The 16,695-nt window shown below is 45.7% G+C and overlaps 1 protein-coding gene and 1 pseudogene across 3 annotated transcripts in view; both read left to right on the forward strand.

Moving 5' to 3' along the window:
• LOC107388189 (monocarboxylate transporter 7) overlaps positions 1-9,011 on the forward strand; it is a 19,028-nt gene extending 10,017 nt beyond the window's left edge. Inside the window, exons 4-6 of one of the 3 annotated variants that reach the window (XM_054749053.2) lie at positions 246-374; positions 458-1,167; positions 4,986-7,631. In XM_054749053.2, coding sequence (XP_054605028.1) covers positions 246-374; positions 458-1,167; positions 4,986-6,986 — 2,840 coding nt within the window. In that variant the 3' untranslated portion in view covers positions 6,987-7,631. The other 2 variants (XM_015963605.2, XM_054749054.2) reach the window with 2 other exon arrangements.
• Positions 8,408-15,845, forward strand: LOC139063447 (uncharacterized; annotated as a pseudogene).
• The last annotated feature ends 850 nt before the right edge of the window (positions 15,846-16,695 follow it).

Raw genomic sequence — 16,695 nt, forward strand, 5'->3', positions numbered from 1 at the left:
ATGACAGATGTGAGACTATCTTTAAAAAGGCTCTAAAACCTGCCGTCTGCTGCTCACCTCTGCTCTGCTTCACTTCTAGCTCCTGAAACAGGAGTGCCAGAGCTTCTTTCCCCACAGAGATGGACTCACAAGGCATTCATTTGTACTAGAGACCACTCAAATGTATTTGGAAAAAAAACGCGGTGAACTTGGTCTTTAATGTGATGGATAGATTGCAGTGTCATGTGTGTATCTTTAAACTGTAGGCCTTGGCTACTGTCTGACCTTCCTGCCCACCGTGACCATCCTCTCTAAGTACTTCACCAGGAGGCGGTCTCTGGTCACAGCTGTGGCTTCAACTGGGGAGTCCTTTGCCATGTTCGCCTTGGCCCCAGGTAAGAGTTTGACTTTCTTCATCAGATAGACATCCAATAATAATCTATTTTAGTCACACTTATCACGTCTCTTTGTCATTTAGCATTTTCTGCACTAAGAGATCTCATTGGCTGGCGGCACACCATGGCAGTGATTGGAGCGTTGCAAAGCATCGTCATCATCTGCGGTGCTCTTCTTCGACCTATCATCATTAAACCCAACGCGAGCCAAGACACAGAAACTGACACTTTGTCCTCCAAAATGCTAAAAGCACTGGGGCCACAGGAGGATGCAGAACATGTAATGTTGGAGAACTCCGTGACAAGAAATAAGGAGCTAACAGCAGCGTCAGGAGTCCAGTCAGATAAGGACAGCAGCACCACAGGGGGGCACACTTCTCCACACAAAGACCCAACAGAATCCAGGTGTTTGGAAAGAAGCCAGGTTCATGTTAAAGAATTAGAGAAAACAGGCAGAGATGCCGAGGAGCAGTTAGAGAAAGATGGTGACCAAAAGCTATCTGTAAAGAATCCTCTGCTAGACTTCTCCATCCTTCGAGAGTGCAGCTTCATATTCTACTCTCTGTTCGGACTGTTTGCCACTCTGGGCTTCTTTGCCCCTCAACTCTACATCATCAGGCTGAGCATGAGTCGTGGCGTGAAGCGGGAACAAGCCACCTACATGCTGCCCACCATGGCCGTGGCTGAGATCTTGGGCCGATTCTCCATCGGATGGGTGCTGACAAGGAAGCCGTTCAGGAGGAGGAAGCTCCTGGTTCTTCTGGCGTGTGTCGTCATCATGACGATGGATCTGGTAGGATTTACTCTTGTGGCAGAGTTCTGGGGCCTGGTTGTGTGCTGTGGAGTGTACGGGTTCTTCATGGGAACGCTAGCGTGCACCCACATCCCCATGCTGGCTGAGGACGATGTGGTGGGCATAGAGAGGATGTCCTCAGCTGCTGGGGTCTATGTCTTCATCCAGAGTTTTGCTGGACTGGCTGGACCACCACTCGGGGGTAAGACAGAACTTAATGTCAATACAAATGGAAATATATTCAACATACATCAGCTTTAATCCTCTGGCTCTTTAGAGGTGGTTAATGTACTTTTACAATTACAACATAGAAGGTTGCATCAGCGATGGATGTTGTTACAACCTAAATGATCACCTCATAATAAAGGTAAATATATCTAAATTGTGGGCTGCAGTGGTGCAGTGGTTAGCGCTGTTGCCTTGCAGCAAGAAGGTCCTGGGTTCAAATCCCATGCCTTTCTGCATGGAGTTTGCATATTCTCACTGTGCACGCATGGGTTCTCTCCAGATACTCCAGCTTTCTCCAACAGTCCAAAAACATGATTGTTAGGTTGATTGGTTTCTCTAAAACTTGGGCTGCATGGTGACGCAGTGGTTAGCACGGTTGCCTCGCAGCACGAAGGTTGCAGGTTTGAAACTCTGCTCGGCTGCGGCCTTTCTGCGTGGAGTTGCGTGTTCTCCCCATGCATGCGTGGGTTTCCTCCGGGTACTCCGGTTTCCCCCACAGATCACAACTTGCCCTATAGGTTATAAATTGTAAGTCGCTTTGGATAAAAGCGTCTGCTAAATTAATAAACATAAAACTGTAAATGGTAAATGGCCTGTTTTTGATTTAGTGCCTTCTAGAGTCCTGAAACCCCCAAGGTGCAATACAACACAGTCAGTCATTCACTCATTCACACACACATTCACACCCTGGTGGTGATGAGCTACGATGTAGCCACAGCTGCCCTGGGGCGCACTGACAGGTGAGGCTGCCAAGCACAGGCGCCACCGGTCCCTCTGACCACCACCAGCAGGCAAGGTGGTTTAAGTGTCTTACCCAAGGACACAACGACAGCAACAGACTGAGTTTGTGTGTTTGGTTGTTTGTCCTGTGTGTCTCTGTGCTACCCTGCGATGGACTGGCAACCTGTCCAGAGGGTACCCCACCTGCATGCCCAGAGGCCGCTGGAGATAGGCACCAGCCTTCGCGACCTTGCGTGGACAAGCGGGTATAGAAAATGGATGGATATTTAAGTTGCACCACAAAGGAATTTGATATACAAACAATCTTGATCTGTGTGAAAACACAACTTAAAGGTATAGCAGTCCGGGGGTGATAATCTGAACCATTAGTCTGCATGACTGTCAATCATTCTAATAAACCATTCACGCAAGGCTGTCACCATACATGCTCATTGCTGGGTAGTTTTCACTTCCTGTGCAAAGCAAAGGTTGGGCTCCCCACAGACGCCTCTGTCGTTGGTTTTCTGCACCACCCATCCATCCATCCATCCATTTTCATCCGCTTATCCGGTGTCGGGTCACGGGGGCAGTAGCCTAAGGCAAGAGGCCCAGACTTCCCTCTCCCCAGCCACTTGGGTCAGCTCCTCCGGGGGAATCCCAAGGCGTTCCCTGGCCAGGTGAGAGACATAGTTCCTCCACCGTGTCCTGGGTCTACCTTTAGGTCTCCTCCTGGTTGGACGTGCCCGGAAAACCTCACCAGGGAGGCATCCTGACCAGATGCCCGAGCCACCTCAACTGGCTCCGCTCAATGTGGAGGAGCAGCGGGTCTACTCCGAGCCCCTCCCGAATGACCGAGCTTCTCACCCTATCTCTAAGGGAGAGCCCAGCCACTCTTTGGAGAAAACACATTTCGGCTCTTGTATCCGCGATCTCATTCTTTCTTTCACTACCCAAAGATCACAACCATAGGTGAGGGTAGGAACATAGATTGACTGGTAAATCGAGAGCTTCGCCTTCTGACTCAGCTCTCTCTTCACCATGACAGACCGGTACAACGCCCTCATCACTGCAGATGCAGCAGCAATCTGCCTATCGATCTCATACCTGATTACTACCAGACCCGAATACTTCTATACCGAATTGCTACCAGACCTGATTACTCCCAGACCTGATTACTATACCATACCTGATTACTCCCAGACCTGATTACTATACCATACCTGATTACAACCGACCTGATTACTATACCATACCTGATTACTTTACCATACCTGATTACTATACCATACCTGATTACTTTACCATACCTGGTTACTATACCATACCTGATTACTACCAGACCTGATTACTTTACCATACCTGATTACTATACCATACCTGATTACTACCAGACCTGATTACTATACCATACCTGATATCAGTTTGGAGTAAGATGGCGCTTGCGCACGGTCACGCTGCGAGCTGCTCGTCCTCTTTACGCACTGATACCTTGCTTTTTATTGGATTTTATTGGCGTTTTATTGGCTTTTATGCACTTTTCTTGTCGCTGATCCCTTTTTTGAATGGCGTGGATCCTCTGCTGACATATGATCGAGCTGTGCTGCTGAGGCTTCGTCCTTCCGTTGATGTCGCCGGCAGCGCGCGCTGGGAACCGGGCTGTGTGAGCCATGAACCTCACGGACGATGCTGCTGGTTGAACTGCCCGCGTGCTCTCTCCACCCAAGCCGTGATGTGTCGGCCCTCTGTCCGCCCCAGCTCGAGAAGGAAGCATCGGAGAAGACGAGGAAAGAGAGGTAGCCGGCGCGTGAGACGTCGGCCTGGATCCCTGAACAAGCGGCTGGCCCGATCCGGCCCAGCTTCTGACCCGATGGTTCCGAGATGTCTCCTGGATTACTCGGCGCCCTGCTCAGGGAACTCGGCCGGCTCTGAGGGTGAACCGGCACCGCGCCACGGCCGATCGGCTCGAAGATCTCGCCAGACTGGGGTTTGCTGGGAGAATCTGCGCTCGGTTACGGGCACAGAGTTAGAGGGGACTGGGTCCGTGCGCGATCTCTGTGCTGCAGACCCGGGTTGGTCTGGTCAATGCCAGGTCTGTGCTGAACAAAACTTTTATTCTTCGTGACTTTTTTATTCAGCATAACTTGGGTTTTCTCTGCATTTGTGAGTCCTGGATCCCGTTTGGTGACACAAGTTCCCTACTCGAGCTGATACCACCTGGCTGCTCGTGTTTTAATACCCCCAGACCACGGGGCAGAGGTGGAGGGCTGGTTGTTGTTTTTAAATCCAGCTTTCCTTGTAAACAGCCTACACCCACCATGTCATTTTCTTCCCTTGAACTGTGCTTATTTGAACTGTGCATCTCCCCCCGCCTGCTTGTCGTGCTGATTTATCGCCCTCCAAAGACTGACTCTAACTTCCTTAATGATTTCTGTGATCTTGTGGCAGACTGCATCCTAAAATATGACTATGTCCTATTTTTTGGTGATTTTAACATCCATATCTGCTGTCCTGATAATGTGCTTGCTAAAGGTTTTTTTAATTTGCTAGATTCATTCAATCTAACTCAATGGGTATCATCCCCAACTCATGCCAGGGGTCACACCCTGGACCTGGTTATCTCTTATGGTCTACCCGTCACGAACCTCGTGACTTTGCCCCCTGTGTTCTCTGACCACTCTCCTATACTCTGTGATGTTACGTTGCCATGTCCTGTCCCTGTGTGTGAAGCTTCCGCTACTAGGTTCAGAGCCCTGGATGCAGAAACTATTTCAAAGTTTGTGGACTGTATGTCTGTAAGGTTAGAGACCTTTAACCCAGATCCATCTAACGTTGATCACTATTCACAACACTTTGATGTACTTTGTAATCAGGTCCTGGACGTGGTTGCCCCTCTCAAACTGTGCAAGTCTCGGCCTAGGAGGGAGCCATGGCTCTCTGATGTCACACGGGCTTGCAGGCGGGCGTGTAGATCCTCGGAGAGAAAGTGGAAAAAGGATGGCCTACAGGTCTCCCGTGAGTTGTTCAGAGCATCTCTGGTTGCTTATCAGGATGCAGTGAAGGCCGCCAGAATGGCCTATTTTGCAGACATCATTGAGACAAACTCCAATAATCCTAAGATTCTCTACAAAACGCTAAACTCTGTTCTGGTGTATCAGGAGCCTAGCTCCATGTCTCCTACAGCTGCTGGAAACTCTGAAGCTTTTCACAAATTCTTTGTTGATAAAGTGTCGGGCATTAGAGCAGTCATTTCTGGTAACTCTGTTGACCCTGTTCCAGTTCATCCACTACCACCCACCCTGAGCTCCCTCAATACAGTTTCATACTCTGAGCTGAGTAAGCTAGTTGCGAGACAGAAGCCATCAGGCTCTCCACTTGACGTTCTGCCACCTCGTCTCTGGAAGGCTGCCTTTCCGTGCCTTGGCCCTTCACTTGGTCAGATTATCAATGGGAGCCTCAGCACAGGTGTTGTCCCAGCTGCTTTGAAAGCAGCAGTTATTCGGCCGACCCTGAAGAAACCTGGTGCTGATGTCTCTGTGATCGAAAATTACAGGCCTATCTCTACCCTGCCCTTTACATCTAAACTGCTTGAGAAAGTCGTTTATCAGCAGCTGGTCTCACATTTAGCGGACTCTGATCTGTTTGAGGTTTTCCAATCAGGGTTCAGGTCTGGCCATAGCACAGAGTCTGCTCTACTGAGGGTCCTAAATGACATCTATCTATCACTAGATCAGGGTACATCTGTGCTGCTTCTGTTGTTAGACCTAACAGCAGCCTTCGACACAGTTGACCACGTGATTCTACTCGATCGCTTGGAACGATGGGTTGGGATCAAAGGGTCAGCTCTGGATTGGTTTAGATCGTATCTCCAAAACAGGACATTCTGTGTTAAACTGGGTGATGTTTTTTCTTCTTGGGAGGGGCTCCGCTGGGGGGTCCCGCAGGGGTCGATCCTTGGTCCTCTTTTGTTTGCCATTTATCTGCTACCTCTGGGGTCAATCTTTCGTAAACATGGCCTATCATTCCATCTGTATGCTGACGATTGCCAGATTTACTCTCCATTGTGTCAGGAGAAAGGTCACTCTATCCAGTCCTTTGTGTCCTGTGTTAATGAGGTGAGGTCTTGGCTAATGTCCAACTATCTACATCTGAATGAGGGAAAGACAGAGCTCATTGTTTTTCACCCCAACAGCAGGAATGTGGATCGTTATGCTGATCTTGGCCCTCTTTCTCCATACTCAAAACCAGTTGTTATCAGTTTGGGGGTGAAACTTGATGTAGGACTTAAATTTGACGCTCACATCAATTCTGTGATCCGGTCCAGTTTCTTTCACCTGAGACGCCTTGCTAAAATCAAGCCTATGCTGTCGAGAGCCCACCTGGAGCGGGTACTGCATGCCTTTGTTATTTCTCGACTTGACTACTGCAACTCTCTATATGCAGGGTTGTGTCAGTCAACACTGCATCGCCTACAGGTTGTGCAGAACAGCGCTGCCAGGTTCCTGACTGGGACCAGGAAACGGGACCACATCAGTCCGGTTCTGGCCTCTCTGCACTGGCTTCCGATTTGCTATCGCTCACAATTCAAAATCCTCGTCTTTGTTTATCATTTCTTCCAGGGTGGTGGTCCCCCCTATCTAGCCACGCTCCTGAACAGACATTCCCCATCACGCACTCTGCGCTCCTCTGACCAAGGCCTGCTCGCTGTCCCTCGGTCTAGGTGTCGTACCCGTGGGGACCGGGCTTTCTCAGTCCTAGCACCGTCACTCTGGAACCAGTTGCCACCCTCAGTTAGGCTGTCCCCTTCTCTGCCAGTCTTTAAGAATCACCTAAAAACACACCTCCTCCGCTTGGCGTTTCCAGAACATGTTTGATTTTGGCCCTCTTTTATGTTGAATCCATTCCACAGTTTTCATTGGTACACTCAATCCATCCACTCAATCCAAATGTGTTTCACACATTTGTCCTTTACCAGAATGTTTCATCTATCTTGTAATTTCCATTTTGTATTTTGTAATTTGTATTTTGTAATTTGAATTTCTTTTATTGTTGATTTATTCAATATATTTACTTAACTGTACCATGTTCAGCGCTTTGGGCTTCCTGACAGGGTTGCGGAAGGCGCTTTATAAATAAAGCTTTGATTGATTGATTGATTACTACCATACCTGATTACTATACCATACCTGATTACTACCAGACCTGGTTACTATACCATTCATGATTACTACCAGACCTGATTACTATACCATACCTGATTACTACCTGACCTGATTACCGACAACATAAAATAGGCTAAAAACCAGGAAAGACAACACGTCATTCTCTTCTATAACAAAAACCCCCAGAAGAACGAGGCAGGATGCAAAAGATTGCCCCATGGGAAAGTTATTTCCTTACTATCTTTTTAAAAATATGAAAAGTGTATCTTAATATTGAACCTCTCTGCACATTCCCATTGGACATCATAAAATTGTTTCCACCCGACAGCTAAAAGATAACTAATCATTGTTTTGTCTCTGCTGGCAGGCGTTCTGGTGGATGTGACCCAGAACTACGGTGCGGCCTTCTACTCCTGTGCCGTCGGCATGGGACTAAGTGCCATGTTCCTGGGTTTAGTTAAACCTGCTAAACGAGGATTTTCCTGCAGGAGGAGAAGCTTAAAACGCTTCAAGTGTGAAAGGAATGTCTGCTCCCAGCTGGGCAATGGAGAGCAGACACAGGACCAAAGACCTGACCGTCTAAAGTGCTGCTCTGTGTGAGATGGCAAGATGCAATTCAGCCGAGGAGGAGCCACAAAAGATGTTTGGGTGGTCACATCTTATGGATCATTAATGAATATAAGAGTAGGAGGTAAACTTCATCTGATAGCTGCATGAAGTGCTCAGGATCTGTCAGTATAGGTCAGAGAAAATATTTAAATCACAACATGTGCCTGTGCCTTAATATACCAACCAGCTTTTTAAAACGGGCACATTTTTATAAATCATACTGCTGAGTGAACAGCCATGACGTGTATGAAATCAGTGAGTGATGCAGTCTGATAGATACTGTAGTTTCTGAGGTTTTAACATGAAATAATAATGACTGAAAACTGTAAAGCTGCAACATTTAGATGCTGCAGGCTGATTCACACCTCAGACTCAGAAAACAAAAACCTCAGGAGGGTTAAGCCCTTTTTACAAGACACACCAGGCCGTCAAATCAGTGTAATAACATGGTCTGTCTTATAAATGCGCCATGCCGGCATGGCGATGTGCAAATTTTACAGCATTCGTTCCACTTGGCAGTAATAATGCGGTAATTGTCTGTCTGACCACTTGTAAACGACCTAAGGTTCCCCGATGCCGCTTCAGCATTGCGGCAAATTGACGAGATTGTTTTATAAAAACGGCTTCGTTTTCATTCAGACTGTTACCAAACTCACAACGCTGTCATAATCTCAGCTGTTTTTGTTCAGACACAATAAACCAGTGATGTGATCTGAACATCTGAATTACATGTTGCTGCTATTTTTAATATCAGGAGCCAACTGATCAGCTATTCTCACATCATGTTAGCATGTTTCGGCTAAACCAGTATTTATGAAACCTGATGTGTGAGCTGCTCAGCCTGGGCTTGGAGCTTCAGTGGAAGGATTCTTATGTTTTCTAACACAAACACGCTTGATCCCAAACGATGACAAAGCTTTAAGCAACGACCCAAAGCGATGAGTAGCATTCTCAGTATGGGATGGGGATGACTTTAATAGCACGTTTCTGTAAAACTGGCTGAGTTTTAGTCACTTTTCTCCCTTTGGTTGTTTTTTATGTGTTTTAAGCAATTAATGACCTAAGTTTGTGAAACTTGACCATTTTGCCACTAAAATAAACCAATAAATAAACTTAAAATGACCTTGACTTGTGTGTGTGTGTGAATATTTTGCGTATACACCACCCCAGTCTGACAGCCAACTTGCTACATGATGATGGGATTCAAGCAATCGCCAGGGCCATCAGGAGCAATCAAGGACTTACCTCTCTGCAGCAAGTGGAGTAGAAGGGAATCAAGTTCTCCAAATTATACAAGTCAGAGAAACGGTTTCTGCAATCACGCACACACGAGGCACCACATGCCCCTCTGGGATTAATAAAGTATCATTGAATTGAATTGAATGCAGACAGGCAGGACAGGCGAGGAGCACCCAGAGGGTTGACAAACATTGAACCAAGTCAAAACTGCAGCAGCAGTGAGACACTTGGTGTGTTTACATGCAGTGTCAGAAAACCAAATTTTTGCCTTAGTTCGGCTAAAATGTAACTTTTTAGATGCATGTAACACCTTAGACTGACTAAAGTAAAATCGAACTGTAATCAAGCTAAGGTACCCAGATGTTGCAGTTAGAAACCCGAACCTCTCTTCATCTAATCATCCCAAGTTAGCCGAGCATTGGCAGGCCTGGGCGCAAAACTTGTCTTCTGATATCATTGCCACAATCTTACATGCAACACACTCAAACCGTAGACATACCTAACGTACTGCGCTGTGGCGTTACGGTTGTCCATTTACTGCTATTCCTCTATCTGCTTCCCTCCCTCCAGCGTTTGTTTCCAATGTATTGTTGCTTTAGGCTATTTGCTATAATACCAACACAAAAGGTGCATATTGCCACCTACTGTTGTGGAGTTTGACACATTTCAGTCAATAATTTGATTTTCTTACAGACATGTAAAGTAGAATGAAGACTTCCTCTCTGATTAAGGTGTTAGCGTAATTATTTCCATTGCTCGACTTAGATGTAGCCTGCCTGGGAACGCTGTAGGGATGAAGGGAGCAAAGGCCCTGGCCAATGCCATGAAATGCAACAGAAGCCTCAAGCCTGAAATCACTGAAGTGAGTTTTGACAGCATCATGATGCTTCAGGGCCAAATATGATCTTGCTCTGAAGCTGATCATGAGTCAAATCGTTGAGATGAACTAACCTTTGCCGTTTCTTTTTTGTCAGTATCTTACTGCAAATTGTAAGCAGAATTTAGAGCGGAGTTCTCAAAATGTCTTGAAATTTCCTCCATGGTTTCCCTGAACTACTATCATTTACAAATCACTAATTCAAACTTTGTAAATACTAATGAATCTGACTCTGGGATTCATCAGCCTGCAGGAAAACTCTCTGGGAATGGATGGAGCCATTTTCATTGCAACAGCTTTAAAGGGAAATCACCAACTGACATACATCAAGTATGTTTTGCATGCTTCATGTTAGTCTATCCGCTGGCTCACAAGTCTGTAAAAGTAGAAGTTATTAAAATGTATTTATTCATTTTTGCAGTTTGCAAGGAAATGTCATTGGAGAATCTGGAGCAAAGGTCATATCTGATGCAATAAGAGCCAGCGCCTCCGGCTGTGTGGTGGACATCTAACTAAAGAAACTAATGATTTAAATCTACCAACATCTATAAACCAAACCCGCATTACCTCTGATACGCTCATGAAAGTGTGCCTGTAGAAAAAAAAAAGTTTTGTGGAGAAGCACATTATAGTTCAGCACTTTGAATATTAACAGTTTGTGTTCATTTGTTTAAATGAATCTTAAGATGTATTAAAGAGGTCTAAAGCCATATTTGTAATAACATTCAGCACATAAAACGAGTCTCATGTCTAAAAAGCAAAAGAAACATTTTCTCAGAATTCAGTAAGAAGAAGATTAGAGTGAATTGCTTTAAGCCTCTTTTTTACCCAAAACCTGAATCTGATACGGCCTTGTACGAGACAGTGGGGATCCACTTTTCTCAGCCTGTTTTCTGTGTAACTATAAAAAATAATATTGTGTGAGCCAAGTCCCTCCGCCTAACCTCACGTTACAAGAAAAGAAGGCAGTCGCATCACTGAGCAAAGACCACACCGTCACTATATTGCCAGCTGATAAGGGAAGGTGCACCGTGGTCCTAAACACAATGGATTACCATGCAAAGATCACTACTCTCCTCAGTGACAACACCACCTACGAAGCCTTAAGCGAGATCCCACAAGCAGCTACAAAAAGAAAGTTATAGCTTGCCTTCAAGGCCTTGAAAGGGACAAAACCATCAACCGCCTGACATATCACCGCCTTTATCCAGGAGATGCCATACCCTGCATCTACGGACTTCCAAAGATCCACAAAGAAGGTATCCCTCTCAGACCCATTGTCAGTAGCATAAATTCAGTCACCTACAACATCGCGAAACACCTTGCTACCATCCTCGCACCTCTGGTGGGGAACACCCCACACCACATCAAGAACTCCACAGACTTCACTGACAAGGTCCAGAAACTTACCCTGGATCCAGATGAAACCATGGTGTCCTTTGACGTAGTCTCCCTCTTCACTTGCATACCCACTACGGAGGCAGTGGAGACTGTCAGAAAACGACTACAAGAAGACAGCACCTTGGAGGACAGGACCAACTTCACACCCGATCAGATTTGCACACTGTTAGACCTCTGCCTCACCACTACATATTTCAAATACAACGAAGGTTTCTACAGACAAAAACATGGCTGCGCCATGGGCTCCCCCGTGTCACCTATTGTAGCCAACCTTTACATGGAGGAAGTGGAAAGAAAGGCTCTTGGCTCTTTTAAAGAGAGAGCACCCAGCCACTGGTACAGATATGTGGATGACACCTGGGTCAAAATCAAAACACAAGAAGTGGAATCCTTCACTACACACATCAACGCCGTGGACAAAAACATCAAGTTCACCAGGGAAAACATAAAGGACAACTGCTTGCCTTTCCTGGACTGCGCTGTGCACTTAGAAGAAAATGGCAACCTCAACATTGAAGTGTACCGGAAGCCCACACACACGGACCAGTACCTCCTCTTCGACTCATATCACCCTCTGGAACACAAACTTGGAGTAATCAAGACCCTACACCACCGGGCAGAACATGTTCCTTCTAAGCCGGAAGGGAAAAAGAAGGAACACACACATATAAAGCAATCACTTAAAACATGCGGCTATCCTAATTGGGCATTTATAAAGTCAGGAAATATGCACAGAAAAGAAGACCAGACACCAGAGAGGGAGGATAAGAAAGACAGGCGCAACAACCTTGTCATCCCCTATGTAGCCGGTGTATCAGAGAAACTCAGGAGGGTTTTCTCCAAACACAACACACCAGTGTACTTCAGACCCAGCAACACACTCAGACAGAAACTGGTTCACCCGAAAGACAAAACTCCTAAACACAAACTGAACAATGTGGTGTGTGCTGTACAGTGCAGCGAGGAATGCCCAGACCTCTACATCGGAGAAACCAAACAGCCACTTCACAAGCGCATGGCACAACGTAGAAGAGCCACCTCCACGGGACAGGACTCAGCAGTTCATTTGCATCTAAAGGACAAAGGTCACTCTTTCGAGGATGCCAACGTTCACATTTTGGACAGAGAGGACAGATGGTTTGAAAGAGGAGTAAAGGAAGCCATTTATGTCCACTGTGAGCAACCATCTTTGAACAGAGGCGGTGGTTTACGGCACCAACTGTCTGCCATCTATAATCCAGTTTTGAGATCCCTTCCCAGATGCCTCAACGCCCACGCATATCCTGGGCCATCTAACCTCAGGAATTCACATGATAGGGTGGGGCCAGGCTTCACAATGAGCTCACCCGAAACTCTGGCTGAATAGGACCCACACCCACCCTCACACCTTGGCTCATGTGTTTATGTAGAAGATCATCAGGGGGTCTTTTGTTCCCTCTTCGGGGGGGAAACTCCCACTGAGTTTAAATCTGGGACTCTCCCAGTGTTGCCAGATGTACGATAATTATCGTATTTGTACCATAATTTTGGGCTCTGTACGATGTACGATCAATAGTTTCAAAAATCCTCAAATGCACGATAATTTCTCATTGCATCTAGTAACACCGTCTTTTGCTGTGGCATTCTCAAGTCAATTACATAATTTTAAACTGTTTTGAAGTCAGATTTCACCTCAGTGCTTACAGGTTTATGCTCTTGTGTCTATTACAAAAACTGACTCTGGATCTGTACAATAAATAGCCCAATCACATCGATAGGGCCTACTCTCGCGAGAAACTGTAAGGTTATATAATGTGGCAGTGGCCCGCCAGTTTTTGCTGTTTGCCCGCGAGCGCGCCGAGTTAAGTCTAAGCTAGGAGGACAGAGCGACGAGACAATGGCTTCTAATCTTAAAAGAAAAACCAGAGAAGGGACGGATGAAGGTAAAGCAAAGCAACACCGGACACAAGTTTATCGTCCTGCGTAGGAGTTGGACCCTATTTTCAAAGGATGGCTTGCACCTGTTAAGGGGAACGAAACCAAGGCTTTCTGTCGTCGCTGCAACATCCAGTTGGTATCAGAAATCACTGTTCTCAAGAATCATGCAAAGGGAGCTAAACACAAAGAAAGGGTAAAATGCATTGCGCCAAACCAGACAGCTATACTTAAATGTCTCCAGCAAACTAATGAAAAAGAGAACTTTGAAAATGATGTGAAAAATGCTGAAATCAAGCTATGTGGCTTTTTAGCTGAGCACAACATTGCAATGAGAAGCACAGACCATTTAGTACAGGTGATTAAAGGCATTCTGCTGCGACAGACAGTGAATCAGATGAGGAGATCGAGATCAGCAACTAGGTGAGTAGGCTTCTTTGTCATTTATTGGGTCAGTTTTTCCACTGCTGTGATGTTTTGTCGCGTGCTTTTAACCTATGTAGAAATGACATAAATAGGACTGCGCAAATGTGCATATTGTGTCAATGCGTGGAGGTCGGAGTGGTGCCGACACACTCTGCACGTTTATAGGCATTATATTACTGGTTTTACAGATGTTTAATTAAACAGGGCAATATAAAACACCTTCGTTGTTATATTATATTGGAGTAAGAAGTCATTTATGGAACGTTATTATCAAATTTATAATGTACGATAATTTGTACTGAAAAACGATAATTTAGGCCTCTCTGTACGATATTGTGGGATTTTGGATCTGGCAACACTGGACTCTCCACCATTTGACCTTAGAACTGAAGAAGCCTCTCGGATGAGAGGTGAAACGTCTTCAAGCAACTATAGCCCCATTCCCACCTGTACCGGGTCGGCCTGGGCCGGGTAGCCCCAGTCGGCCCCAGCCTGGCCCGGTTGATTCCACACATCCTTGCCTTAAGCCCATGTGGGCTGATTCTACCCACCAATCAGAGGCTTGCTCTAATGGAAGGTGTGAATTTGCTGTCAGCAGTGGGCGTGTTGGCCCTGGTTGGCCTGAAGCAGTACCCCTCGGGAAGAGGGCCGAGAATGAGCCTTGGTTGGCCCGGGAAAATTCCAGGCCACCCAGATATGTAAACAACCTACGCTACCCGGCCCGGGCCGACCCGGTACAGGTGGGAATGGGGCTTTAAAGAAGTCCAGACGCTTTTCTTTCAAGCTCCTTAGACTACAGTGACCTGGATGACTGAGAACCTTCACAGACATACAGTTCTAAGAGTTTTCACCAATTTTTGCCATTTTTTTATTATTATCTTACATTAATTCTGTAATTGACTAACATTTCTCCTCTGTTCGTTTTACTACCTACAGTCTGAGATCAACACAGCCTTGCCCTCCAGCATCATCAGCAGCAGCAAGAGGAGCAACCCTGCAACAGCTACATTGTACCCCATCATCAGGTAAAATAGGACAGCAACAGATCAGGAGGTGGAGCATGTTGTCCAGTAATAAGAAGGTTGCAGGTTTGAGCCTGACTTTAATCAGAGATTGATGCTGTTGTGTCCTTGGGCAAGACACTTAACCTGCTTTGCCTGTGGTGGTCAGAGGGACTGGTGGCGCCTGTGCTCAGCAGCTTCACCTCTGTCAGTGCGCTCCAGAGCAGCTATGGCTACATCATAGCTCATCACTATCAGTGTGTTAATGTGTGTGTGTGTGTGTGTGTGTGTGTGTGTGTGTGTGTGTGTGTGTGTGTGTGTGTGTGTGTGTGTGTGTGTGAATGACTGATTGTGTTGTAATGTGCCTTGGGGGGTTGTAGAACCCTAAGAAGGCATTATACAAATACAGACCATTTACCAAAACAAGTTACTTTTGCTTTACATTGTCCTTATGTGGTAAGGGTGTATATAATGATTTGCTTCCATTTTGAATTTCTAATAAATATGATTTGTTAATTTGTTATTCAGCCGGGTATACTGTGGTTATGTCATGGTGTTTGAAAATATTATTCTGTGTGCCCCTTTTTAAATTTGAGCACCCTCCCCTTCAAAGGTCTCTGCACAGCCCTGGTGTGTAACATTTCTGTAGTGCACGCCACCCCCTGGCAAATGTTTCATGTTCTTTGTTCAATTGTCAGGCGACCTGGCTTGTTCTCTTGGCTCCTTTAAGGTTACGGCTGTGTGTGATGACATTGGTGAAATGTATAACCCTGAGCTGTGGCCTGAAGGGGCTCTGGTCCGACGGTATTATGAACCACGGAACCCCCGCTCTCTCCGCTCTACTAATGTGTCTCCAGCAGGGGATGTTCCCCCTGGTCCAAGCACCTCAGCATAAGCACGTCTCTTCGGGTGTTGTCCTATAATTGTCGTGGCCTGCGTCTGGGCCATGATGCAGGGGATAGAGCTCGACGTAAGTTTGTGGACAGCTTGCTTGAAGAATGTGAAATATTGTGTTTGCAAGAGACTTTTTTACCTAAACAAGACCTGGACAAACTTAACCGCCTTAATTCTAAATTTTTGGGAGTGGGGGGAATCAACTACTGATCTCAGCACAGCTATAGTCAGGGGTAGAATATCAGGAGGAGTGGCTGTGCTTTGGAACAAAACAATTGATGCTGTAATTAAGCCAGTTAGACTGGATGTAGATTGGTGTATTGGCATACAATATATCCAGAATAACATTAGTTTTGTTATCCATAATTTTTATACTCCATACAAAACTGCTGGAAATGAAGGGGAATATATTAGTAGGTTGGCTTTTATTAATGCATTTATTCAAAGTCACAGTACTTATAGTATATATGTTGTGGGCAACTTTAATGCTGATCTTTCAGATAAAAAAATCTCAGTTTGCTAAACACTTGACACAGTTGTGTGAAGACAATGATCTTATTCTATCTAGCAAAGTGTTGTTGCCAAAAGACAGTTACACATATATTAGTGAGGGTTGGCATACTACATCATGGCTGGATCATTGTATTAGTACAGCTGATGGTCATGCAGCCTTGGATAGCATGACTTTAAAATATGGGGTAACTGTGTCAGACCATATACCTTTTGCTTTCGCTATAAATGTGGAACAACTGCCTTATACAATGGGAGTTAATTATGTCAATAATAATGGTAATAATATAAAATTAGAATGGGCAACATTAAGTGACAAAGACATATTGGCTTATAGTAATAATACAGATCAATACCTAAACAATATCTCTGTGGCTAAAGAGGCTATCTGTCACGAACTCCTCCAGCTGACTGCATTCCATTCATTCCTGCCACTAACGTGGCGACTGACGTCATCGCGCCGACACTACTTAAGGAAGTGCCGGCGTTTCATTCATTGCTCAGTCATCGTTCTCACCAGACTTTGCATCGAGTCTCCAGGCTTACCAGC

Source organism: Nothobranchius furzeri, chromosome 16 (genome assembly GCF_043380555.1).
Source record: "Nothobranchius furzeri strain GRZ-AD chromosome 16, NfurGRZ-RIMD1, whole genome shotgun sequence".
NCBI classification, from domain to species: domain Eukaryota; kingdom Metazoa; phylum Chordata; class Actinopteri; order Cyprinodontiformes; family Nothobranchiidae; genus Nothobranchius; species Nothobranchius furzeri.